General features: G+C 33.6%; 2 protein-coding genes and 1 long non-coding RNA gene across 4 annotated transcripts; 2 read left to right on the top strand and 1 right to left on the bottom strand.

Annotated features, from left to right (window-relative positions):
• The first annotated feature begins 5,639 nt into the window (after positions 1 to 5,639).
• LOC133799991 (uncharacterized mitochondrial protein AtMg00810-like) lies at positions 5,640 to 6,682 on the top strand. Its single transcript, XM_062237974.1, has 2 exons — positions 5,640 to 5,744; positions 6,113 to 6,682. Exons 1-2 carry the CDS (start codon positions 5,640 to 5,642, stop codon positions 6,680 to 6,682), a joined length of 675 nt encoding a protein of 224 aa, XP_062093958.1.
• Positions 6,683 to 7,058: 376 nt separating this feature from the next.
• LOC133799990 (uncharacterized) lies at positions 7,059 to 9,211 on the bottom strand. Its single transcript, XM_062237973.1, has 5 exons — positions 9,107 to 9,211; positions 8,801 to 8,923; positions 8,394 to 8,531; positions 7,983 to 8,144; positions 7,059 to 7,115 (listed from the first exon to the last, which is right to left on the bottom strand). Exons 1-5 carry the CDS (start codon positions 9,209 to 9,211, stop codon positions 7,059 to 7,061), a joined length of 585 nt encoding a protein of 194 aa, XP_062093957.1.
• A 10,451-nt stretch (positions 9,212 to 19,662) lies between these two features.
• On the top strand, positions 19,663 to 22,743 carry LOC133801880 (uncharacterized). 2 transcript variants are annotated; one of them, XR_009877043.1, is made up of 4 exons: positions 19,663 to 19,789; positions 19,880 to 19,950; positions 21,499 to 21,564; positions 22,556 to 22,743. It is a non-coding gene; the product is annotated as an uncharacterized LOC133801880 (long non-coding RNA). The 2 variants fall into 2 exon arrangements; XR_009877042.1 differs by lacking the exon at positions 21,499 to 21,564.
• The last annotated feature ends 4,050 nt before the right edge of the window (positions 22,744 to 26,793 follow it).

The raw sequence follows: 26,793 nt of genomic DNA, 5'->3' as shown, positions 1-26,793 counted from the left end.
TTGTGCCATCACCTTGGGGACTATGCTGTCTTCGTGGAGAATACACGGATTCATTGGCCATTTTTTTCGTGCCTTTACTTGCCAGTTGTGCTCGAGCTGAATAAAGGACTCATGCTGAAATTAGGATGCACAGAGGGCATATTTGTAATTTTTTCCCATTGAGGGCATAAATGTGATTATGTGTGTGTTGCATTTGAGACCATAATATTGTGGAGATATATTTGAGTTATCCGGCACGAGAAGATCCTAGCGAACCAAGTAGCGGAATAGTCACAACGGGGTCGAATACCCGACTCGAGGTAAGCTTAGGGGTATTGTGGGAACATAGTATGTGTTCGAGATTTACCAGGTAGTGGGTAGCTATTTAGCTATTATTTGGGTAAGCCGGGATTAATTGGGTATTTATAGGAATACTCAAGGAATTAGTGGGAATGGTGCAAATGATAACTTTTCCCTTGAAGGCATTAAGAGGCTAAGGATAAGTCTAGGGGCATTTTTTCATTCCTAGGCTTAGGATAGACTTAGGAGACCTAAGAAACAACCAGAAACCAAAGAAAAAGACAAAACAATCTCTCAGCCTTCTCACTCTCACACATTTTTCTCTCTCTCTCCCTTAGGCTTACAAGCTCATTTTTTCTTTCTGAATTTCTGGAGGATTTGAGGCTGATAACTTGGGGGAATCAAGCTAGGAGGAAGTTGGAGGCAGCTGAGGGTCGAATTCTCAGATTGAGGTAAGGTTCTATTCTGAATTCTATTGATTTCCTGCTGTGATTTAGGGTGTTATTGAGGTGTTCTTGAGCTTCAAAGCTCAAGATTGGGTTTTTTATTTTAATGGGATTTTGATCTAGGGTAAGCTTGGGTTTTGGTGATGTTGGTGTGTTAGTGAAGTTCTGAGGCTGAATTTTGAGTTTGGGGTGTGTTTAGATCGGATTTTGGGGGTTTGAATTTGGAGATTACGCAGGTGAGAAAACCCAGAATTTTGGGTTCGTAAGGGAGCGCCCCAGCGTTGGAAGTGGGCGCCCCAACGCTATGCAGGGGAAGCCCTAAAGGGGCTCTCTAACTTGGTTGGCACCCCAGCGCTACCCTTGGGAGCCTCAACACTACGCAGGGGAAGCCGTAGGGAGGCTCTCTAACTTGGTTAGTGCCCTAACGCTAGACCAGTCTCAGCAAAACCCATTTTTAGAGCTTGGGAAGGCTTGGGGGCTCAGAGGATGGTTCCACCACCCTGTTGGGTCGGATTGGAAGTCCCGAGAGCACGGGATTGGTCTCAGAGTTTGTTTTTGGGGATTGAATGTTAATGAGGTTGTTATTTATGGTTGTGACTAGGTTACCGCTAGCGCTCGGGACAGGATCATGCTCGAGGGTCGTTTATATTTAACTCGTGCTTGGACCAAAGGTAAGAAAATTGTTCGTGCCTGTAGAGCAGGTCATGGCCCGATTATCTATGTTTAATGCTATGTGTGAATGTTCATAATGGTTATGCTATGTTTGTATGATTATGTGTGATTGACGTAGGCCGGGATCGGTGAATGCCGGGAATGGCGATAAGCATGCTGAATGCAGTCTGAACGGCAACAAGCATGTTGAATGCAGGTTACCATGGCATGGCCATCTAGGGTTTTGTGCTCACCCATTCAGTGAATACCGTGAACCTGATGCTTGGTAATGCAGTTGGGTCAGCATAGGCTGCTATGTGAATAGTTGGTGTTATCTATTTACAGTTATGCATTTACTGAATGATTTTTTATATGTTATGTATGTGGAGTTTTCTTGCTGGACCTTGGCTCACGGGTGCTCTTTGGTGTAGGTAAGGGCAAGGGAAAGGCCGACCAAGCATGAGTTGGAGGTCATGGAGCGGTGCGTACATGTTTGGCCTACCTGGCTGCCACGGCTGGGATTGTTTTGAGGAACATGTTATAAACATTTGATTTTGTCGCTTAGGTCGACTGTACCCTAACTTTTGAGTTGTAAGTATATTTTGAAACAATGTTTTGGGATCCCAATGTAACACTTTTATAATTTTAATGAATGTCCAACCCTTTTATACTTAATTTTCATTAAACGAGTTTTTATTTTTATTTGATCACACTTTTTAGTCTAATACATCGATTAGCGAGCTAATGACACCTTTTAAAATTACATGGTAATGGATCTAGGGTGGTAGGGCATTACAACCGGTGCAAATGTGTCAAAGTACTCTTTGTTTGAATCATTTGGCTACTAGCCTAGGCTCGAAGGTTTGTATGGTGCCATCGATATGGTATTTCTTTCTAAATACTCATTTGCACCAATTGGTTTGGACTCCTTTGGAAGGTCAACCAATTCTCAAGTGTGGTTTTACATAATTGAATCAATTTCCTCCTTCCAAAAGGCAGAGTCTCATGAGGACATTGCTTCTTTGAAGGTTTTGGGGTCATCTTCTATTTGAAGTACTATTGGATGTTTTCAAGTAACTTCCTCATTATCACCTTCAACAAGGTATATTGTCTCTATTGGAGAACACTTCTCACTTGATCCCAAATCTTTGAGCCTTTGGCTCCTTTTAGGCAATTGAGGTAGCTCACCAACTATTCTAGGAGTCCCCTCTTGAGGCTCTCTAGTTTGAGTTGGTTCTAACTTGTTGTCATCGCATGACATGTTCTCAAAGAACTCAACCTCTCTAGGTTCAATTATTACATTAGACTCCAAGTCTAATAATCTATAAGCTTTGTTATTTTGGGCATAACCCATAAATGCACATCTTATAGCTCTTGGACCCAACTTGGTCCTTTTGGGATCGGTGCTCTTGCAATAAGCAAGACATCCCCACACTTTAAGATAACCAATGTTTGGTTTCCTTCCTTTCCATAACTCATATGGAGATATATTATTTTTCTTCATGGGAATACGATTCAAAATATGACAAGCGGATAGCAAAGCTTCACCCCACAAACTAAAATTCAATTTATAGTGTAATAGCATAGCATTAATCATCTCAATAAATGTTCTATTTTTTCTTTCCGCTATACCATTTTATTGTGGAGTATAAGGGGTTGTACATTCATGAATTATTCCATGTTCTTCACAAAACAAGTTAAATTCATTTGAAAAGTATTCACCACCCTTATCACTTCTAAGCACTTTAATTTTCCTTTCAAGTTGATTTTTAACTTTCGCTTTAACACCTTAAATACATCAAATGCTTCATCTTTATTTTTAAGCAAATATACATATGTGAACCTAGATCAATCATCAATGAAAGTAATAAAATATTTACTTCCTCCTTTAGTCAACATTCCATTAAGTTCACATAAATCATTATGTATCAAATCTAACGACTTAGAGTTTCTTTCAACACTAGGAAAAGGTTTCTTTGCCATTTTAGATTTAACACATAATTCACATTTTTCATGCTCAACATTATAAAAATTAATTAATCCATATTTGATAGCCCTTTTAATTGTGTTAAATCCTATATGTGCAAGTCTAACCGGCCACAAAGTAAAAGAATTTGAGTCAAGCATATAACAAGAAGAAGAGATTTTATTGTTCACATTATCAATGGAAGTACAAAGTTGAAACATGCCATCCCAAGCATATCCCTTTCCCACAAAAACATTGTCTTTAGATAAAATTAGCTTGCCGGAATCTATCACAACCTTGATTCCCGGTTTGCCAAGTAATTCAACCTTGGACCTTTTCTCATTGCCCATTGGGATTTCATGCTCTTCCTTTGAATATTCAAAGGTTTTGAATAGAGCTATACCATAGGTAACATGGATGGTGGAACAAGTATCATACCACCACCCACTCACATTTCCATGAATGGCACTAACCTCACTTAGTGTTGCCACTAGTTCCTCTTGGGTTAAGTTGACTCTGGCCTCATTGTTATGGCTCCTCTTGAACCTACAATCTCTAGCAAAGTGGTCATTCTTGCCACTCACAAAACAAGGTCCCTTGGAACTTTTTAATTGTCTCTCATTCTTCTTGGGCCCCAAGGGATTTTGACCCTTTCCCTTGTTGTTGCCATTTTCTTTGCCCTTGTTAGGAGGGTTTGCCACAACATTTTCCTTAGAAGTCTCTCCATTGGACTTCTCTTCATTCATATCTCTAGAGCGATATTCCTCCTCAATTCTCAAGTGTTTGAGAATTTCCTCCAAAGAAATCTCTTCATTTCTATGGAGAATATTTTTCCTATAGCCTTTCCATGAAGGAGGTAACTTGGATATAATAGCACCCACAAGAAATTGTTCCGGCAATACAATTTTAAAAGTAGACAATTTATTCAAAATAATTTGCAGCTCATGAATTTGATGGAGAAGGGGTTTATCATCATAAAATTTAAATTCCATATATTGAGTAATAAGTAATTTTTTAGTACCATCCTCTTCTACTTTGTACTTCTTTTCCAAAGCCTCTCAAATCTCCTTGCCGGTCTTGGTGTTGGTGTAGAGATCATAGAGCATCCCAGAGGGCATTGAGGATGTGACCACTACAAATCAACTCATCTTCTTCGTGCTTTTTCCTTTCTTTGACAACTTCTTGTGTATCATCTTCATTGGGCTCTTCCAAGGCCTTTAGGTCTTTATCCAAGACATAGAAAACTTTCAAATTAGTGAGCAAGAATATAATATTGTCTTGCCAACGAACAAAGTTTATCCCATCAAATCTATCAAATCTAACAAAGTCTTGAGTAATGAATTTTAATGTCGAATGAGAGTTGGATTCTTTCATAATATGCTATCTCAGATTCTAAAGTATTATATTGTTGGGGGAGAGTGAGATAACAACACCTCAAGAAATAGAATCTACACAAAATTTGGATTTACAGAGACTTAAAAAAGATTGAGAAAGAACATGCAAACCCAAGTAGAACAATGGTGTTATTCAACTTTGATGAAGCTTCAAAAACCCTAGGAAAGACCACCACTTTGAGCAAACCAAACACAAACCAAGGCTTATACATGTTGCAAAATGCTGTTCTAATACTCTATTTCCCAGCCACCATTGATGCTTGAGGCCTTCTCTTGAGGAAATGAGAATTGAGATTGAACAAGCATTCATATCTCAAAGTCAAACACTTTATTCGAGAGTTCTTGGAGAAACCTAGAGATTCTTGGAGCTAGAGAGAGAGAGAGGAGGTAGAGAGAGATTGGAGAGAGTGATCAAGTCTTCCAAAATAATATTTTTGACCCTTATATAGAGTAGCACCGTCATTATGTCTAACCAATAGGATTAGACTTGAAAAGCATGTCATTATGAGCATTTACGATATTTCACGTTATAAAGTAGGCGACGCTTCCCCTGCATGCAGACGATGCGTCGAATGTTAGGGTTTCTTAAAACCCTAGGTTTCAGGTGATGTCTCACCTCTTGGGTGGCGACGTATTGCCACCCTCTCTGACTTTGAACACTTCCAAAGGTCCCAAAAATGCTCTAAATGCCACCAAAATTTTTGGAAACCCTTAGATACTCTCATGTATCACTTTGGACCCAAATTTGCATTTTATAAGTTCCTACAATTGAAGCTCAAACTCACATCTTCATTATGTGAATTCTACTAAGTGTAAATACCTTGCTTGTATTTTAACACTTATCATTTGTATTTAACCAATCATAACATTGACTACAACGAGACCTTTTCTCCAGTTGCAAAAATGGCGACAGTTCATACTTCTCTTGTAATAGCAGCAGTCAAGAAGTGGAAAATTCATCATATGGATGTACATAATGCCTTCTTGCATGGTGATTTAGCCGAAGAGGTCTACATGAAGATTCCTCTAGGATTTAAGAAAAATTAGTTCAATTTGGTGTGCAGAATGAAGAAGTCCGTATATGGTTTAAAACAAGCACCTAGGTGTTGGTTTGCCAAACTTGCAACGACGTTAGAGAATTATGGTTTTCAGCAATCATATTCAGATTATTCTTTATTCACCTTGACAAAGGAAACAATTCAGATTAATGTGCTTGTATATGTGGATGATATGATTACTGCTAGCAATGATATGATGGCCTTGGCAATCTTTAAAGACTATCTTGGAAAATGCTTCAAAATGAAAGATCTGGGGGTATTAAATTATTTTCTCGGGCTAGAAGTTGCTCGCAGTTTAGAAGGCATTTCATTTGTCAGAGGATATATGCATTGGACATTATCTCTGAGATAGGATTACTAGGCGCTAAACCTGTCGAATTCCCTATGGAGCAAAACCATCGTTTGGCATTGGCAGCTGGACGATTCCTTGATGATCCGGAGCGATATCATCGACTAGTTGGGCAGTTGATTTATTTGGGTGTTACGCGTCCTGATTTGGCTTACTCAATTCATATTCTCTCCCAGTTTATGCAACAGCCCGAGGAAGAGCATTGGGAAGAGGAATTACGTGTTGTTCGCTATTTGAAAAATAATCTTGGCCAAGGGATATTATTACATGCTGACAGCACATTACACTTGGAAGGATGGTGTGATTCTGATTGGGCAAGTTGTCCATTAATGCAACGATCATTGAGTGGTTGGTTTGTTTTACTTGGTTATTCTCCTGTTTCCTGGAAAACCAAGAGGCAACCAACTATTTCACGTTCATCAGCAGAGGCAAAGTATAGACCGATGGCATCTATTACCTGGGAACTGAAATGGCTCAAACAGTTGCTTGGGGAGTTGGGTGTACAACACAAGAAGGGAATGAGAGAAATTGTCATTTAGTTAAGAGAAATTGATTTAGGCACGATTAAGGGAATCGAGTATCTTCACCAAGAATGTGATAGACAAATCCTTCATTTTGATATTAAGCTTCATAACATTTTGTTAGACTATAATTTTAAACCGAAGATTGCTATTTTGCTCTTCTTAAATTATGTTCAAAGGATGAAAAAACATAGTGTCAATGAGTACAACTAATTAACCATAAAGTGTGTTTCACTTGGAGTATTCTCTAGGAATTTCATATATGTGTCATACAAGTTAGATGTTTATACTTTATAGTTTTGAAATGCTGTTACTTGAAATTGTAGGAGGAAAAAGATATTTACTATCTAGAATACATTTTTAATCTTTAAGAAGAAGGAGAAGATCTTCGAAACTATATAGATGAAGGAGAAGATGATAAGATTTCAATGGCATCCAAATAGATCTCCAACTATGAGAGTTGTAGTTCAAATGTTTGACAGAAATGAAAAATTAAGTATGTCACTGAATCCGTTTTGATCTTCAAATCCATATCCAAAATATATATACCAAGATGCAGAAGAAATTGAAATTCAAGTTTAAGAAATTGAATTCATAATAAAGGAGTTCATATAAACAACTACTCTAATGATTCATCATATACTAATATTGCTCCAGTGCGTTGTCATTGTTTGTGTGCACGTTAAGCATTCGATTGTAATCAAATCACTTCGTGTCATACATGCCACTGAAAAAAATTATACATAATCAAAATTGAATTTAAATAAATTAAAAACAGTGATAATTTAGTCAATGTTTTTATAAATAATAAGTGACTATAGAAGGAGGTCTGTATGTAAGTAGTATAGGTTTTAATTAATTTTAAAAATTAGTTATTGGTCACATAAGTCTTTCAGTCATATATTACAGAAATTGATTCATACAAGAAAACTTACCAGTATCATTATGTTATTATAGAAATTCTTATGAGAGAAGTTGGTGAAAATGACATCTTTAAACTAAACTAAAGTATAAAATTACTTTAAAAAATAGGTTATTTTGCCAAGAGATCTATTTCATTTTATATAAAATAAAAGGAAAATATTGATAAATTTGATCTCAATTATGTGTATCTCATTCAAAATGTATTCCCCTAATACATACAAATTATATCAACAAAAATGGGAAACCAAAAGATCACCCCAGATCTTGCGCCCCAAGACTCTCTCCTATAATTAATATACATGAAATTAGAATTAATTACAAATTATATTGATAACAAAATATTTCCTAATACCCCCTCAAGTTGGAGCGTGAAGGTCTTGAATACCCAACTTACGCAAAAATCAAACTGTGATCGACCCAAAGCTTTCGTAAAAATGTCCGCCAATTGTTGCTTTATAGGCACATACGAGGGAACACTTAAGACCTTTGTAATCACATCTCGAACAAAATAACAATCTACCTCAATATGTTTTATCCGCTCATGGAAAACAGGCATCTGTGCTAAATATAACACAGACTGACTATCACAATTGAGTCTCATTCCCTTCTTGTGTTGTACACCCAACTCCCCAACCAACTATTTGAGCCATTTCAATTCCCAGGTAATAGATGCCATCGGTCTATACTTTGCCTCTGCTGATGAACATGAAATAGTTGGTTGCCTCTTGGTTTTCCAGGAAACAGGAGAATAACCAAGTAAAACAAACCAACCACTCAATGATCGTCGCATTAATGGACAACTTGCCCAATCAGAATCACACCATCCTTCCAAGTGTAATGTGCTGTCAGCATGTAATAATATCCCTTGGCCAAGATTATTTTTCAAATAGCGAACAACACGTAATTCCTCTTCCCAATGCTCTTCCTCGGGCTGTTGCATAAACTGGGAGAGAATATGAATTGAGTAAGCCAAATCAGGACGCGTAACACCCAAATAAATCAACTGCCCAACTAGTCGATGATATCACTCCGGATCATCAAGGAATCGTCCAGCTGCCAATGCCAAACGATGGTTTTGCTCCATAGGGAATTCGACAGGTTTAGCGCCTAGTAATCCTATCTCAGAGATAATGTCCAATGCATATATCCTCTGACAAATGAAATGCCTTCTAAACTGCGAGCAACTTCTAGCCCGAGAAAATAATTTAATACCCCCAGATCTTTCATTTTGAAGCATTTTCCAAGATAGTCTTTAAAGATTGCCAAGGCCATCATATCATTGCTAGCAGTAATCATATCATCCACATATACAAGCACATTAATCTGAATTGTTTCCTTTGTCAAGGTGAATAAAGAATAATCTGAATATGATTGCTGAAAACCATAATTCTCTAACGTCGTTGCAAGTTTGGCAAACCAACACCTAGGTGCTTGTTTTAAACCATATAAGGACTTCTTCATTCTGCACACCAAATTGAACTAATTTTTCTTAAATCCTAGAGGAATCTTCATGTAGACCTCTTCAGCTAAATCACCATGCAAGAAGGCATTATGTACATCCATATGATGAATTTTCCACTTCTTGACTGCTGCTATTACAAGAGAAGTATGAACTGTCGCCATTTTTGCAACTGGAGAAAAGGTCTCGTTGTAGTCAATGTTATGATTGGTTAAATACCAATGATAAGTGTTAAAATACAAGCAAGGTATATACACTTAGTAGAATTCACATAATGAAGATGTGAGTTTGAGCTTCAATTGTAGGAACTTATAAAATGCAAATTTGGGTCCAAAGTGATACATGAGAGTATCTAAGGGTTTCCAAAAATTTTGGTGGCATTTAGAGCATTTTTGGGACCTTTGGAAGTGTTCAAAGTCAGAGAGGGTGGCAATACGTCGCCACCCAAGAGGCGAGACATCACCTGAAACCTAGGGTTTTAAGAAACCCTAACATTCGACGCATCGTCTGCATGCAGGGGAAGTGTCGCCTACTTTATAACGTGAAATATCGTAAATGCTCGTAATGACATGCTTTTCAAGTCTAATCCTATTGGTTAGACATAATGACGGTGCCTACTCTATATAAGGGTCAAAAATATTATTTTAGTTTGTGGGGTGAAGCTTTGCTATCCGCTTGTCATATTTTGAATCGTATTCCCATGAAGAAAAATAATATACCTCCATATGAGTTATGGAAAGGAAAGAAACCAAACATTGGTTATCTTAAAGTGTGGGGATGTCTTGCTTATTGCAAGAGCACCGATCCCAAAAGGACCAAGTTGGGTCCAAGAGCTATAAGATGTGCATTTGTGGGTTATGCCCAAAATAACAAAGCTTATAGATTATTATACTTGGAGTCTAATGTAATAATTGAACCTAGAGAGGTTGAGTTCTTTGAGAACATGTCATGCGATGACAACAAGTTAGAACCAACTCAAACTAGAGAGCCTCAAGAGGGGACTCCTAGAATAGTTGGTGAGCAACCTCAATTGCCTAAAAGGAGCCAAAGGCTCAAAGATTTGGGATCAAGTGAGAAGTGTTCTCCAATAGAGACAATATACCTTGTTGAAGGTGATAATGAGGAAGTTACTTGAAAACATCCAATAGTACTTCAAATAGAAGATGACCCCAAAACCTTCAAAGAAGCAATGTCCTCATGAGACTCTGCCTTTTGGAAGGAGGAAATTGATTCAATTATGTAAAACCACACTTGAGAATTGGTTGACCTTCCAAAGGAGTCCAAACCAATTGGTGCAAATGAGTATTTAGAAAGAAATACCATATCGATGGCACCATACAAACCTTCAAGCCTAGGCTAGTAGCCAAATGATTCAAACAAAGAGTACTTTGACACATTTGCACCGGTTGTAATGCCCTACCACCCTAGATCCATTACCATGTAATTTTAAAAGGTGTCATTAGCTCGCTAATCGATGTATTAGACTAAAAAGTGTGATCAAATAAAAATAAAAACTCGTTTAATGAAAATTAAGTATAAAAGGGTTGGACATTCATTAAAATTATAAAAGTGTTACATTGGGATCCCAAAACATTGTTTCAAAATATACTTACAACTCAAAAGTTAGGGTACAGTCGACCTAAGCGACAAAATCAAATGTTTATAACATGTTCCAATAACACTTTGACAAATGTTTATAAAATCAAACCAATCAAATCAAATCACGTTGACATGATGAATTTGGCCTATTGTGGCAACTTCATTGATGAACGCCTCCCCTTTTCCCTTGGAGACATTATTCAAAATTGAAGAGAATTAATTTCTAATTAATTCAAATGTGATTGGTCAATTCCTTTATATTGGAAAACCATTAGGTTATCTAGTTTCTTTCTATTTTAATTTAAATTAATTATAATTAAAACACAATAGAAAATATTCTATTATTGTAGAATATTCAAATCAAGCTTCATGTAAATAGAGGTCAATAGGCTAGGCTGGAAAGGGGGAGGACTCTATAAGCCAAAATGTTACAAAAACCTTTTCTCAAAAAGACTCCAATAAACCTAACATTTTTGGCCCAATAACCACAATAAATCATTATGCAATCTTCTTTTTCATAGTTTTTAACATAAACACTTATCACAAATCATCACTACAGAAATGAAGGGTTCTAGCAACAATAATTTTCATCACTAGAAACGTATAGCGACACACTGTTGTTGCTAAAAGTCAGTCGCTAATTGGATATTAATAGCAACAAAATTAAATAAGTCGTCAGAAACCTTTAGCAAAAACAGGTGTTGTCGCTATATAACTCAAAAGTTCGTCTTTAATTGGCTTACAAATGAACTTTAAATGATGTCGTAACTTAATCTTAGCGACGACATTTTCAGGTTTCTAGCAACGACTAATTTTTTTTCTTCATTTTTTTAATAATAAGCTATTTTAATTATAATACATATAAGATAAGAATTGAAAATATAATACCAAATTAAAATCAAAATTATATTAATCACTATAAATATTCATATGTAAAATTAAGAATCCTACTAACTAGGTGTTGTAGTATCGTAAAATTAAAATACATATATAAGAATCCTACTAACTAGGTGTTGTAGGATTGTCATCATCAGCTTGCTGAGAAGATCCTAATCCTAAGGGTCCACCCAGCCTAGCGAGGTGCTCCTCTAAAGCTTGGAGTCAATCCTTCACCTCTCGCATCTCTTGTGTTGTAGAGGGTGGTGACGATGGGTGAAGTACGTTGGTTGCTTCACAACTCAGCCTTGCTCGAATCCTACGACCAAGTGTTGGTTGATGGCATCAAGGATGTCCTATGACCATCTTAGGGAGGGCAATGTCATCCTCTTTTTTCGGGATAGTACTTGGACCAAAGGAGGTCATACTATGACTGTTGAGTGTCACACCTCCATTGTCTTTTCCAGTATCACATAATTTTCAATATTTCTATTAAGAATATACAAGTAAACAAAGTAAGAAAATAATAAAATATATACATTTACATAATTATTATATGCAGCCTTGCTCACCTAGCCTTCCCCACTTTGTATTTTTTCACTATCCAAATCTCTAAGATCCCAGTGAGATGCCCAGTTTGTAGATCATGCAATTATACAAGAAATTTAACAAAATTAAGGAAAAAAATTATTAAAGAAAATGAAAAAAATAAAAAAATTTACGAACTTGTAAATATTTGTTATTTGAATGATGAAATATAAGTAATACGACTTAATTAATTTTATATTATAGTTGTGCTTTTGTAATAAAAATATTAGTATTTTTTAAATAAACTAAATTTGCCCATGGGCATTCCCCACCCCATCCTTATAGAGAAGGAGAATGAAATAGGGTAGGAGATATGGACGAGGAATATATTTCTCGCACATTTCCAACTCTGTTGACATTACTAGATCACGATGGAGCTTGATATATTAAGGAAAACTTGATGTTTTATGTATCATAGTATACCATATTTTTACACTATACCAACCTGAAAGTTTATCACAAAATTATGCTATTTTTTAAAAATTGAACAAAATTGTCCCTGCCATTCGAAAGTCATCACTCTCTCTCCCTCTCTCAAGTGTCTCTCCCGTTCTCTCTCTTCTTCTCCTTAACTTCTCTCTACCTACAACAATAAAAAAAAAAGAGAGAAAAGAAAAGAAATCTCTACCATTAACACCATCATTGAAGCACCTACACCCCATCACTATTGAAACACCCATAATTAAAAAAAAAAAGTTTTAATGATTCAAAATCCATTTCAAAATTCAAACAGAAGAAAATATTCATCTAAGACACTAATTTATGGATTTTGAACACATATGCTCAAGATTTTTTGGTTTTGTTTGCCATTATTTTTCAAATCTAAAACTTAAAAAATTGTAGAAAAACAATGTCTAAGATGCTTTAACGATGGTGGTTTGAAAACACGGTTTTTAGGCAAAAACGATGCGTTAACAATGCAATAATGATGGTGGCTTGAAAACATAGTTTTTAGGCCAAAAAATGATGCTTAACGATGGCTAATGATGCTTAACGATGTCTTACGATGCATTAACGATGATGGCTAGAAAGCATAGTTTTAGGCCAAAATGATGTTTAACTATGCCTAGCGATACATTAACAATGTGTTAACGATTCATTAACGATGCAATAATGATGGTGGCTTTAAAACATAGCTTTTAAGCCAAAAAAAGATGTTTAACGATGTCTAACGATTCATTAACAATGCAATAACGATGGTGACTTAAAAATATAGTTTTTCAGCCAAAACGATGCTTAACGATTCCTAACGATGCATTTGCGATGCTCTGCTCTAATATTTGATGAAAACTTCAGTGAAGCATAACTTTTCACTCGGGTGTCAATTTGAGATGTTTTTTTTTTCAATTTTTATATTTTTTTGAGATCTACATGTTTGGAATTCTTAAAATTCTAAATTTAGGATGTATAGAATATACAATTTTAATTATTTACTTATTTAATTATTAAAGTCTTAAATAATTAAACTTTTGTGTTCTATACATTCCAGATTTGGACTTTTAAACATAACAAACATGTAGATCTTGAAAAAAAAATATACTAAAATTGAAAGAAAAAACACCTTAAATTGAAATCTGTGTACGCATCACTAAAGTTTTCATCAAATTATAGAGCATAGTATCGCAAATACATCGTTATTGCATCGTTGGGCATCGTTAAGCATCGTTTTTGGCCGAAAAAATTATATTTTCAAGAAGGCATCGTTAATGCATCATTAGGAGTCGTGAAGGCATCGTTAATGCATTGTTAATCACCATTTTTTGGCCTAAAAGCTATGCTTTCAAGCCACCATCGTTATTGCATCGTTATATATCGTTAATGCATCGTTAAACATCAATTTTGCCTAAAAACCATGTTTTCAAGTCACCATCGTTAGCGCATCATTGATGCATCGTTAGGCATCGTTTTTTTGTAAGTTTTAGATCTGCAAAAAAAAAATGCAAACAAAACCAAAAAAAATTTGTTCACATGTGTTCAAAATCCATAAATTAGTTTCTTAGGTGAATATTTTCTTCCGTTTGAGTTTTGAAATGGATTTTGAATCATTAAATATATTTTTTTTAATTATGGGTGCTTCAATGGTGATGGGTTGTAAGTGTTTCAATGGTGGTGTTAATGGCAGTAATTTCTTTTATTTTATTTTTTTTATTGTAGGTAGAGAGAAGTTAAGGAGAAGAATTGAGAGAGAATGAGAGACACTTTGAGAGAGAGAGAGATGGCTTTCAAATGGAAAGGGCAATTTTGTCAAATTTTTTAAAAATCGCATAATTTTGTGATAATCTTTAAAGTTGGTATAGTGTAAAAATATGGTATACATCAAGTTTTCCTATAGCTAGTGCTCCCAAACAATTCTTAAATCACTTCCATCTCTCATCACCGTGAACTACTAAGAATTGGTTCAGGTTTTTTTAACAATAACTCATGAAGGCGCAACACAGCATTTAAAACCGCATTAAATTGTCTACTAATTGTTTCACCCGAACGTGCAAATTGTCGTCTCATAATTCTATTCTTAATGTCATGAGATACAATATGTAAAAACATAGCAACCATTTCTTCAACATCCATATTTTTGGTTCCTTTCAAACCCCCAATAGTTATAAGGTGGTGATACAAAATGGCAAATGTTCTCCTATCCATACGAGTATTTTCTACACATGCTATGTCACTAGCATGTATCATTCTAAAACTATTTAGTTGACGTATTTGGTGTTTACGAAATGAACTTTCAAGAAACCTATTTGTACTTATACGCCTCTTACAAATAATGAAAATTATCTTGAGTATGAACAAAAGTGTCATATCATTTAATATGTCCATATACTGAAGCAAAATTACTACAATTCTTTTTTTCTTTGCTGGCAATGAAAGACGAGTCATATCTACGTGAAGTTTGAAATAATAACTCATTTATGTTTTTTTTTTATAATACTATACCAAATAATGCATACAGAAGAAACAAACAATCTTCTATAAATAGAGCTATATAATATTGTGTAATAATCTAAAACAATTATAAGAAACAAAAAGCTACATTCACAAAATTAATAAGTGTCCTTTGTAATATTAGTATATATAGAAAATCTGTATGGAAGAGTAAAACATAAGTGAAATTGTTAATAGAGAATAATGGTCTTAGCTAGTCTCATTATAGCTTATATATATATATTAAACCAGAGAAACACTTGTGAAAAAAGGCAAGACTCATCTGCCCACCTAACCAGAGAAACACTTGTGAGAAAAGGCTAGACTCATCTGTCATATAGTTACTTTTCATGTCAAACTCAAATTTGATGATTTCATGCAATTAAATATACATAAATAATTTTTAATCATATATAACTCATATTATATGATAAAATTTAATGGTAAATATTAGCTTTATGTCAACATTAGGAGTAGGGAATGTCTACTGTATATTACACTGCTACATAATTATATAGGATTTTAATTTGGTCAAACCAACGATTCTAATTTATCGTGTAACTAGTTAATTTTCATATAAGAAGTCAAAAAAGTGATGAAAGAAGAAGAAAAATAACAAGACATAAAAGGAAATTCGAAATAACAAAAGAAATCTCTGATTTGAAAAGTAGAAAGAATTTTCAAAAGCTTAAATAAATATATTTTTTTTAGGATTTTGAAAGAGAGTATTTTGCCTAGTTATCAATCAATATATATATATATATATATATATATCATATTCTATTCTAGAGCTTAACAAAAAACGGACACAAACAAGTTATGAACATTCTACCATTTGCTGTTAAAATAATCCAAATTAATAAGATTCATGTTCATCTCTTGTTGTCTTGACTGTAAATACACATGTTATGTCAAATGTTAATTAGAACAAGTATTGCTACTTTGATATGATATGGTGTTCTCAAAGTGAGAACCTGAGAGAACTTTCAATGTACACAATAGAGGATTTATTTAATATCGATACATGTTAGCTCAAGAGTCAAGAGGAAACAAGTCATTTTGTGTTTATGTGCTCATATAAAGGGGATTCTGTTTCATGTCAAATTAGTACTGGTGGCTGATTGGATCTAGTTCAGTGAGAACCAAATGAACTAATATAGTCAGGCAGAAACATAAACAAGACTTGAAATTATCAATGCAGGAATAGAATCCAGAGCCAAATTATATTGAAAATTCTCTATAGCCACAAATCTCAATTAATGTCCCTTAATCAATTGCGGGGAACACATTAGAACTTCAATGACAGAGATATAGAGCAAATAAACAAAGAGGCATCTGCACCACTCTTCAACAACAGAAACTGAAACGAGACAGCGATAAGAGGACCTAAACCATCGAAAATATGTGTCCATTTTACAAGTTCCAACACAGTTCATAATCTTCTTATTACCTTCTTCTTTCTCACCTATCCATGTATAGTAGTAGTGGTACTTTCTTTCACCACCATAACCCATATCAAATCAAGGCCATCAAAGGCAAAAGACAGAAAAACAAAAAAGCCAATACACCAAATACACAAGTAGTGCTACTCTAATAAGAGACTACAGAATCCTAAACCCAAACAGAGCCTTCATATCATTCTCATCATCTGACCTTAAAATCCTAAACCCACCTTTAGATTTCAACTCTACCATCTTCAACAACTTCCCATGGAAAACAGAGTGAGAAAACACAAAACAAAGCACAAGTATGACAAAAAGGACCTATTATTATCAACAAAACTCAGAATCGAACTAATTCAACAAACTATTTTAGCAAAAAAAAAAAATCTGGTTCAGCTATTACAGATCATAGACAAAAAAAAATGTGAAGCATACACAAACACTTCAATCAAAATCAGAGAGAGAGATTTCATACTTGGTTCAGCTAGAATTGATGAAAGAGATAAAGAGAAGAGGCAGCTAGGGCTTCATAGCTAGAAGGAGATGAAGAGAAGAGGAAATACGTCTGAGAGAAGAGTTGAGATTCTAGTCAAATAAAAGTCAAATATTTTTAAGTTAAGATATTTCTCCCAAATAAAGTCACATGAACCCCACAGGAAAATTAAACTCTAAGCTAAAAATGTAAAAAATGACATATCAGACATGAGTTTGTCTCCACATTCCCATTCCTACGTTAGGATTACCCATACCAAACGCCCCCATTGTTTTATGAACTAAACTTGCCCATAAAGATTCCCCACCCCACCCTTACAGAGAAGGGGTATGAATCAGGGTAGGGGACAAGGACAAGGAATGCATTTCCTACAAGATCCCTATTCTGTTGACATTGCTAGATCACGTTGATGGAGTTTGATATATTAATAACTATTCTAAGATTGTACTATAATAGGAAAATTATTTATACTTTATCTTATTATTTTATGATTTCAATAAAATAAAATAGGGATATTACTTTATAAATATTTAGTGGGACACACTCAAATCACACACAATGATTTGTCATTAATTCTAACTTCATAATTTAAAATAACGTGCGATACATGAAAATTTTTAAATGACTAAAATTGATTACATAGTGTGTGATTTGAGTTTTTCTGGTTCTATTTATATAATTTATGATATATTTCATAATATTATAATCAAGGATGAAGCTAGAGCATATGGTGAAGGGGACTATATTGAATTTAATTTATTTAAAAAAAAATGCTATTTTTTTGTATACATCTAATTTTCTAGGTTATCGTTTGAATAAATGACCGTATAATAAAAATCCAACGGCTAGTTTTTTTTTCGATAAGTTTCCAAGGGCTAGTTTGGTTACACTTTAGTAATCAAATACCAATTTAATATGTAAATATACAATATTTAATACCTAAATACATACAACAGAGTATTTTAAATAAAATAAACAATTACATATTTCAAGTAAGCAAATTTAATTATTTTATAATTACAAGACATTTTCATTATAAGATACAAGCTTTCAAGTCATTATGATTATATTTATGGCAGGTTTGGTATTGTATTGTATTATTTTTATACAACATTATGTTTGGTATTCACTTGTATTAAAATGTTGTATTAAATTATATTATGTTTGGTACGCAATTAAAGTATATTGTATTAATTAAAACTAAATAAAATAAATATTTTTAAACGATATCATAGGTGACACTACCCCGGCCCCTGACCCCAACCTCTAACCCGATCCCGAACCCTGCCCTCGACCCCAACCCTGGCTCTGGCCCCAACCCTGACCCTAGACCTCGGACTTCACCCCAACCCCGACCCTAGACCTCGGACTCGGCCCCAAACCCCAACCCCGACCCCGGATTCCAGCTCGGCCCCCGACTCCGGACCCCGACCCAAGCCCCCAGCCTCAGACCCCGACCCCGGACCCTGGACCCCAGCCACGAACCCCGACCCCAACCCCCGACCTCGACCCATCCCTTAGCATAATACAACTTAATTTAAAAAATATTACAATACGAACTAACACATACCATTTTATATATATTGAATAATACGGTTGGTATTGTATTAAAATTTGTAATTGTAATAATTAATACAGTAAAACATTTATATATGAATACTCTATATAAGAATAACCTCTATTTTATTATAAAAAAAATGAAATTTTTCAAAAAATCTGGCATTTTAGCTCTCAATGTGCAAAAATATGGGAGTTAAATTTTCTTTAATTTGTATAGAAAAATATAATTAACAAAAACTTAGTTTATGGGAAAACTAATCCCATATTGGCAATCAAAATTAATAAAAAAAAATCAGCAAAATGAGGGGTACTATAATAATTAACATAGCCAAAATTCATTCAACCAAGTCATATATCCTCTTTCATTTTGCCATAACCACCTCTGTAACGTCCTACGTTTTCGGGTACCTTTAAACGACTCGGGTCGGGATTTTTTCCCCCGGGTTAAGAATATTATTTTAAATAATATTATATTTTATTTGTAAGTATTCCATGAGTTATTGCTAGCCAAAATATGAATTTTGTGATTTTAAAAGTCAAGATAAGACTTTCGGTCCTGGACCGACACAAAAACCCTGATCGGGTAAACATCTCGGAAAATAAAACGAAAAATCATGGCAATTATATTTTGGGCATAAAATACATTCATAAAAGTTAAAGTTTGATCAAAAATAATAAACCTAAAAGAAAATGGAAATTTTAAGGCATTTTGTGGTAAATGCCTAATTTTGCCGAAATGGGGAATTTTATTCCATGAATGGACCTTAGGTTAAATTTTATTATGTGATTAATTAAATTAAATGTGAGAGACATTTAATTTAATTAATTAATGTTAAGTTTGGTGATTAAAACTTAATAAGAGTGAAAAATGTGTCAAAAGCCAATTTGGACTTTTCTTCTTATGAAACCTTTATTAACCTTTATAAAAAATTAAAAAAAAAATTAATGATCACATATATGGCAAAGGGTGGCCGGCCATGTGCTATTTTAGAGTGGTGTGAACCCAACTTAATAAAGATAAAATCTCATTTTAAGTAAGTCAAGTCAAGTGGGCAAGTGGGAGTAAAACATTTGAGTGTTTTTAGGGTAAATTAGATAGTATAAACTCTTCCAACCCTCCCCAACCGACCACATCACTCTCTCTCATTCACTCATCTGATTTTTGAAGACCTCTCAAAGTGTTATCTCAATATTCAACCTCAAGAACACCAAGGAAACTTGGAGGCTAAGTCTTGGTCTAGGAAGTATTTTTCCCTAAGGTAAAGTTTCACTAATCTAGGCTTTTGTAAAGTTTTAAGCATAGAGTTTCAAATAGCTAATTAACTATGTTGTTGGGGGAACTTGGTTAGGGTTTTTGATAGGTTTTGAAGGAGTCAAAGCTTATAGGAAGGTCCAAACCTTAAGCAAGAACACCAAAGAGGTAAAAAGTTTACTTTTGATGATTTTGTTGTAGGGTTTTTAGTTTTAAGCATTATTTTGTATATTTAATGCTTAAAGTTTCTTGTTGGTGATGTAATAAGGTTATGGTAGTTGTTTAATAATTTTTATGATGCATGTGTATTGATTTTTGAAAATGGGAACCAAAACTCCCAAGGGTTTTGTAGGATACCCTAAAACAAAACATGTTTTGAGCTGTGACTTCCAAGGAGTCAAGCAGCCACTGTATATTGTTTTTGTAAAATTAAATTGTACTGTGATGTTGTTGAGATTGAGTACATAAAATTGAGCTTTTGAAACACTAAAAAATGTTTAGAAATGAGCAAGTTATGCTATTTCAAAGTTTAGGTAAAAAACTGTTTTTTTCGTATTCATATTTTCGGAACTAAGTTTGGACAGCCACTGCATAGGGCAAATGAACCCAGTTTTTTCTAAAATTTTGTGGACATATTTCTGGCATAACCTATTATTCCACTGTAAAATTTGGTAAGAAAATATTGAACGGTTTGAAAGTTATTAACTGTCAAAGTTTGGAAAAAATAAGGACTTGAAAATAAGGTCATTTTTACCTCATTGTTGGAAAATGATTTCACCAATCAAAAATGCTCATTTTGACCTAAGATTTTACAAAGACCTAAATGGCATAACAAAAATGGAATTGGGAAATTTTGGTAACAATTGGGTAAGTAAATTTCAAGTTATGAACTAACGAAGTATGTAGTTAAAAATGTGAAAAATAGGCTTTTCACACTTAGTGTAAAAATGAGATTTTGGAACATAAGGTAAAAAGAAAAATTTTGTTTATTTCAAGATATAAAATGGTAAGTCTTGAAATCATATTTTCACTAAAATTACCCCTTTGAGTTTAAATGAATTATTTTTATTAAGGAGTTTTTATTCTTTTTAAAAATAAGAGATTTAATTTATTAATAGTTAATAAATTAAAAGATGGTTTAAAACCCTATATTTTGATAAAATAATTAAATGAATTATTTTTCTAGTAAGTAAAATTGATTAATTGCTTTTGGAAAATTAATTAGTCAAGATGAGAAATTTTTAACGGTTTTCCTAATTAAGACAAATTAGGCAATTTTCTTAAAACGGTTTTTAGATATTAAAACCTTAAGAAAAATAAAAGGAAAATTTAAAGAGTTTATTTTCTTTAAAAATAATTAAGGAATTTATTTGTATTTTCTGGATATAATACCGGCTAAAATCTTACATATTTTAACCAACTAGTCGAAAGTGCGGGTTAATAGCGATACCTTGAAAGAATAAGATTTTTAGCGGGTTGTGGGGAAATACCATTGTGATACCCGAGCCTAGGTATCGAGACCTTAGGATAGGTCTCCCCGAGACTTAGGGTTTAGTCTCGAATATTTTGCATGACTTTCCTTAATAGGTTTAAAACCAAATAAGGATTATAAATCCTTACAAATGACTTTTATTAAAATGACCAAACTGCCCAAAATAATAGTAATGAATTATGAGTGCCATAATTAATCTGAGTATACTGTATGGATAACTACAGTATTGGCTAAGTGTAACTGGACTGAACGTTGGAGGGTGAAAACCTGCTGAGCACTAAGGACTCCAAGTAAGTCAACTTATATTGTATGGCTGCAACATGAAATTATTATTGTCTTGTATGTTAGTATAGGGATACATGCACATATATAGGCTGTCATAGAAAGTTGCTTAGAGACGTTAGTCTAGTGAGTGCTGATTTAGAAAATATGAACGGTAGAAGTCCGTCATATCCTAGACGGTGGATCCCCGTCACACTGCTTGATTTTATTTATGTCCGGTTCATTACCGCGACGAGTGGCCATGAGATGAGGATAAGCTGGTTAAACCTAGGGGCGCCAAGATAAATGGGACCTAGGGGCCCTCATGCTTACTTAATCATTGGACGGTTAGAATCCGAGCAAGTGCTCTGATAAGTTATTCCCGGATAGCAGCCGTGAATATTGGCCATTCAGTGAGAGTGCCTAGAGATACTAGGGGTTGCCAAGATTGAGTGAGGCTGAACACCCTAGGGGCAACTGCTCACCAGCACCACTGATTAACATAGAAGTCTCTGTAAAACCGTGTAAATTGGATTACACTCTTGAATAAGTAGCGATGCCCTAGGTAACACGATAGTTACCCTTGATGAGAATATTTATTGGCTAGATCTTAGTGTGGAGACTCGGTTCTCTTTTACAGATTAGCAATTATGTTGGAGGGCGCGTTACGCCTTAATTGTTGGAAATTGTCGAGCGTTGGTCTCGAATTATGTTGTGATATAATATATCTGCTTGCTCTGGGATTTTCTGAGTGCAGGGATATAATTTTTGATAAGATATAGTTATGATATAATATATCTGCTTGTTCTGGGATTTTTCTGAGTGCAGGATTTTTATCTAGTTATGAATTAATTTATCCTTGGTTATCAGGCATGACCATAAGTTTGCCAGGACGCTTTAGCGTTCTTGAAATTGATTGTGTAGGGTCCGGATGGGTCTGGAACCCTAATTCTCTACATGCTTTGTTTGAAAGTTGATCTTAGTAAGCGTTTTCGCTTACCTAGTTGTTTCATGTTGTAGGTAAGAACAAGGGCAAGGCAGAGCAGTGAGCGCTGGAGTCTTCCTTGCAAATGTACATGTGGACCGACCTTTTGGGAAGCCTTTTTATTTTTGGAAATGTTGTGTAATTTTCCTAAACTAGGCTCACTCTAATCTTTATAAAACATGTTTGTAACTAAATGTTAAGTATGGCCATACGACTTTTTAAAAAGTTTTTTTTTTCTATGGGTTTTTTAGACATTTTATTAAATGAAAACATTTATATTTCCGCATTATCAAGTCTTGAAAATACGGGTCGTTACAGCCTCAACAGCATATATAAGCGAAATTTTTTTTTAATCCCAATAATAGTTAAAAAAAATTATAGCGTTTAGCTAATATGTATATATATGTATATATAATTAACTTTTTAAAAAATTGCATCAATATATATGTATATATATTTATATATATATATATATAAAAGTAACTATATACCATCGTAGCATGTGACGAGACCTACTTCACGAACTCGTCCGAAGTCCCAGGAATGGTTCCGTCGAGGTGAAGTGCTCTCTCCACCTCCTCCGTCCCGTTATCATCTTTGTCCTCATCAGTGGTTCCACCACCGTCTGATTTGCTAGAAGCTCGCCTCCATGATCTCCTAGAAAGCTTCATGGGTGAGCTCAGGCGTGTACCGGAGAAAGAACAAGAACAACGACTCTGATTCTGTAAACGACAAGAAATATAGAAACCCATTTGGCGAGGCCGAGGACAAAGGGGATTATTTGGGGATAGAACTAAAGAGGGCGAGACTGCAGAGAGCGAATCCATGGCGGCTAGCGGTGTTATGCTAGAATCCAATGAATATGGAGCTATGAGAATTGTTTCAACTATTTTTTGGGTCTTTATGTAATATTGTCAAACATTTGGCTTGGTCGGCGTGGTAGAAAAAAGGGACAGAAAAAGTTCTATGCGTAAACGGCTGCTTAACTTGAGTTGGTGTCACACAAAAAAACTGGAAAGAAGGTTCAAGAAGGAAAATTGGCTTTTTGTGATTCTCTGTGAATCTTTGGATATTTTCTGCCTCATGTCCGTGGCGGGCCCGGGTAACTGAATTAGACGGGTCAATTCGAATGCCCATAATTTTTTTCTTTTTTTGTATTTATTCATTAGGAAAATTAAGTACCGTTGTAATGATCCAATAGAACTTGAGTCAAATCTATTTTTTTTTTCAGATCTGTGGTAACTGGTTACCTTCACGTTATTTGTTTGTATATTTTAGGAGGTAACTGGTTACCTCCACATGCTGATGTGTGTGTATATTTCTGGGTTCTATATGGTAACTGGTTACCTAGGTTACTAAATCATACTTACTCTTTTTTTTCCCTTCAAATGTAATGTTTCTTTTCATTTCTAATATGAGTGACTCGTCACCCCTCTTATAGTAACTGGTTACCCCTCTTATGGCAGTAAGTTACTAATCTCACTGTAACTGGTTATCCCTCCTGAGACATGTTATTTAACGTCTAAGACTATTTTTTACATAAATGTGAAAAATCAAACAAGTAACTGGCTACCCCTCTGGATAAATGTTATTTAAGCTAGTTGTATGATTTTTTTTTACATAACTTTGAAAAATCAAATAAGTAACTAGTTACCTTACCCAGGTTTTGAAAAAAAAACGTACAACCTAAAAAACAGGGAAAAAATATTTACAATAAATAAAAAATAATAATAAACACAATTCATATTACAAAAAAAAAAATATTTGCAAAACAACCATGGGAAAATTTAATATAAAAATAGTTATATAAAATTAATATAAAAAAATAATCAAATTACAAACATACCCTTCCAAATTAATAAAACTTGATTAAGAGTGAAAATATGGCATAAACAAACTTTTTATACAAACATATGGGAAACTAAACCCATAAAAGTGAAATTTAAAAAAAAAACCATAGATTAATTTTTCTTTAAGAAAAGCCATATTTTTGCACAATCTATTAAAAATCCCATATAACATGTAATTTTCACTAAAAAAAAAATTGTCCCAATTTGAGCCAATTATAAATAAGAATAACCTCTAAAATATAATTAATTATACATTTTTTAAGTCCTGCATTATGAAAATATACCTCTATATAGTAATAATTATGTATACAGTCAATTAAATATATATTGTGTTATTTATTTGTACCAAATGAGAAAATTAAAGATTTATTCAACATTTGAATTACATGAATTACTTTTAAATATGCAATAGTTTATTAGGGAATTTTTATTGTTATTATTGTTAAAGTTGATACGTTTGGGTGTTTGGAAATATTTTTGTACCGATGCCTCTATTTAGTTATAATCTTTCAATTAGAATACAATTAGTTTGGTCCCAAAGCTATTCTTATATATAAGTTTTACTGGACAATACAAAATTCATTCCAAACATAATTTTCACTTATTTAATACATTACGACATTCTTATACAACTTGTCAAATGTGGTCTTATGTTGTTATTAGAATTATTGTTATATGTATAATACTATTTTAAACCCTCTATTTTTACTAAATATCAATTTGAACCATATGCTTTGAAAAATAATTTTCTAGACTTATATTTTGTAAATTGATTACAAAAGAATTTTTTAATTTGATTGTGAAATTTCGTTTTTAGTAATTACTAAATTAATTAAATCAAGTAAATTAATTAAGGTGCAAAATAGTAATTAAATGTTGAAACAAATTTCAGATCTGTCAGGACAGAATATGAACTTGTCACGACAGAAACTGAACACAATAAAAAAGATAGTGCAAAAAAAAAATAACACAACGAATTTTTACAAAGTTCAGAAACCATTTCGGATAAACTACTCCTTAGGGCCACTCCCAGAGAATAAAACCAATTAATAAAGAATCACAAGTACAAAATATTGAATTAAACAAAACAAGACTCCCTCTTGAGATTTGCCGCAACTTTGTACTAATCTGATTCTGATTGAAACGCCTAACCACTTGAACTCATTTCAATGGCCAGCGAGTGCTTGCATCCTCCCGACGCAAGGCTTGTAAAAATCTTCTCCTAAAAGCTATAAGAATTGTGTTCAAATAACAACATGTATTCACTCATGAATGTGGTTCAAACTCACCACAAAAACTAAACACTCATTTTACTACAAGATCACGTGAATATAATGACCTTGCATACAAACTAGGAACTCTCACAAATATTACAATTCACTCACAAACTATGCACCAAAGAGTTCATTTTTTCTCAATGCCTTAGAAGCCTATTTATAGAGTCAACTTCATGCTCAGAAAGGCTAAGAAATAATCTTCTAATAAAAGTAAGAATATTTGAAGATATTCTTGATTAATGAAGATTTGTCATTTTTAGGTTATTCTGATCCAACAGATACAGATTTGGCGAGGACAGCTAATACTTGTGTCAGATCAAATTTCTCAAGATGGAAATAACAATTAATTACTTCAAAGATTGTGTTTCCTGAAGTTTATTACCTTGAGCAGCACGAAAAATAAAATACAAATATTCCAAAAATGATTTTGAGTAAACACAGAATATTTTTTTATATAACGAAGATATAAATTCCCTTTATAAACATATTGTAATAAAATCAAGCTAAATAAGAAATTATATGAAAACCTTACAAATTAATTCAAGACATTAATTTTCAAAAAACACAATAATAGGAATTTAAAATTATCTTTTAAATAAAAAGATATTTCTATAAAATTTATCAATTTTAGGATTTACAGATTGTGGTTAATATATTTTTTAAAATGACTGTGTAGGTATCAGTGCCTATTGGGGATCCATGCATTTTCTACATTAATAATCTCGCAAATAAAACTTAAGACCAAAGATATTTTGCCCAAAATCAGATTATGGAACTATATTTAATCAATTTACAAAGCACATGATCAACAAAATAATTTTTTTAAAAAAAGAGAAATTATAGTAAATGGTCCAAAATAATAACATCAGAAGCTAATGTCCTTATTTTAAATTTTTAAGAGAAATGACCATTTACATTGTTGATTACATAAATTGTTATTTTTTATCATTTATTTAGGAGCACATGACTTTAATATAGTGATATATGTATATTAATTTTATTTAATTAGTTTTTATTTTAAAGTTATATTGATTTTTTATGGGTTGTTAGTGTAGAATATCAAGATGTCGATACATATTCAAGTGTATTTATTATTGCTTTCTTTTCCTAGTTAATAGATTTACTGCTATGCTTATTTCCTATTTA

Source organism: Humulus lupulus, chromosome 9 (genome assembly GCF_963169125.1).
Source record: "Humulus lupulus chromosome 9, drHumLupu1.1, whole genome shotgun sequence".
Taxonomy (NCBI): domain Eukaryota; kingdom Viridiplantae; phylum Streptophyta; class Magnoliopsida; order Rosales; family Cannabaceae; genus Humulus; species Humulus lupulus.
This window is presented reverse-complemented; position numbering and strand designations above follow the sequence as displayed.

Coding starts and splice junctions, on each gene's coding strand:
- LOC133799991 (XM_062237974.1), top strand. CDS start 5,640: ATGGCGACAGTTCATACTTCTCTTGTAATAGCAGCAGTCAAGAAGTGG. Junction 5,745..6,112: donor ATGGTGATTTAGCCGAAGAG/GTCTACATGAAG, acceptor TTCATTTGTCAG/AGGATATATGCATTGGACAT.
- LOC133799990 (XM_062237973.1), bottom strand. CDS start 9,211: ATGGCGACAGTTCATACTTCTCTTGTAATAGCAGCAGTCAAGAAGTGG. Junction 8,924..9,106: donor ATGGTGATTTAGCTGAAGAG/GTCTACATGAAG, acceptor ACCTTGACAAAG/GAAACAATTCAGATTAATGT. Junction 8,145..8,393: donor GATGGTGTGATTCTGATTGG/GCAAGTTGTCCA, acceptor TATTTAGCACAG/ATGCCTGTTTTCCATGAGCG.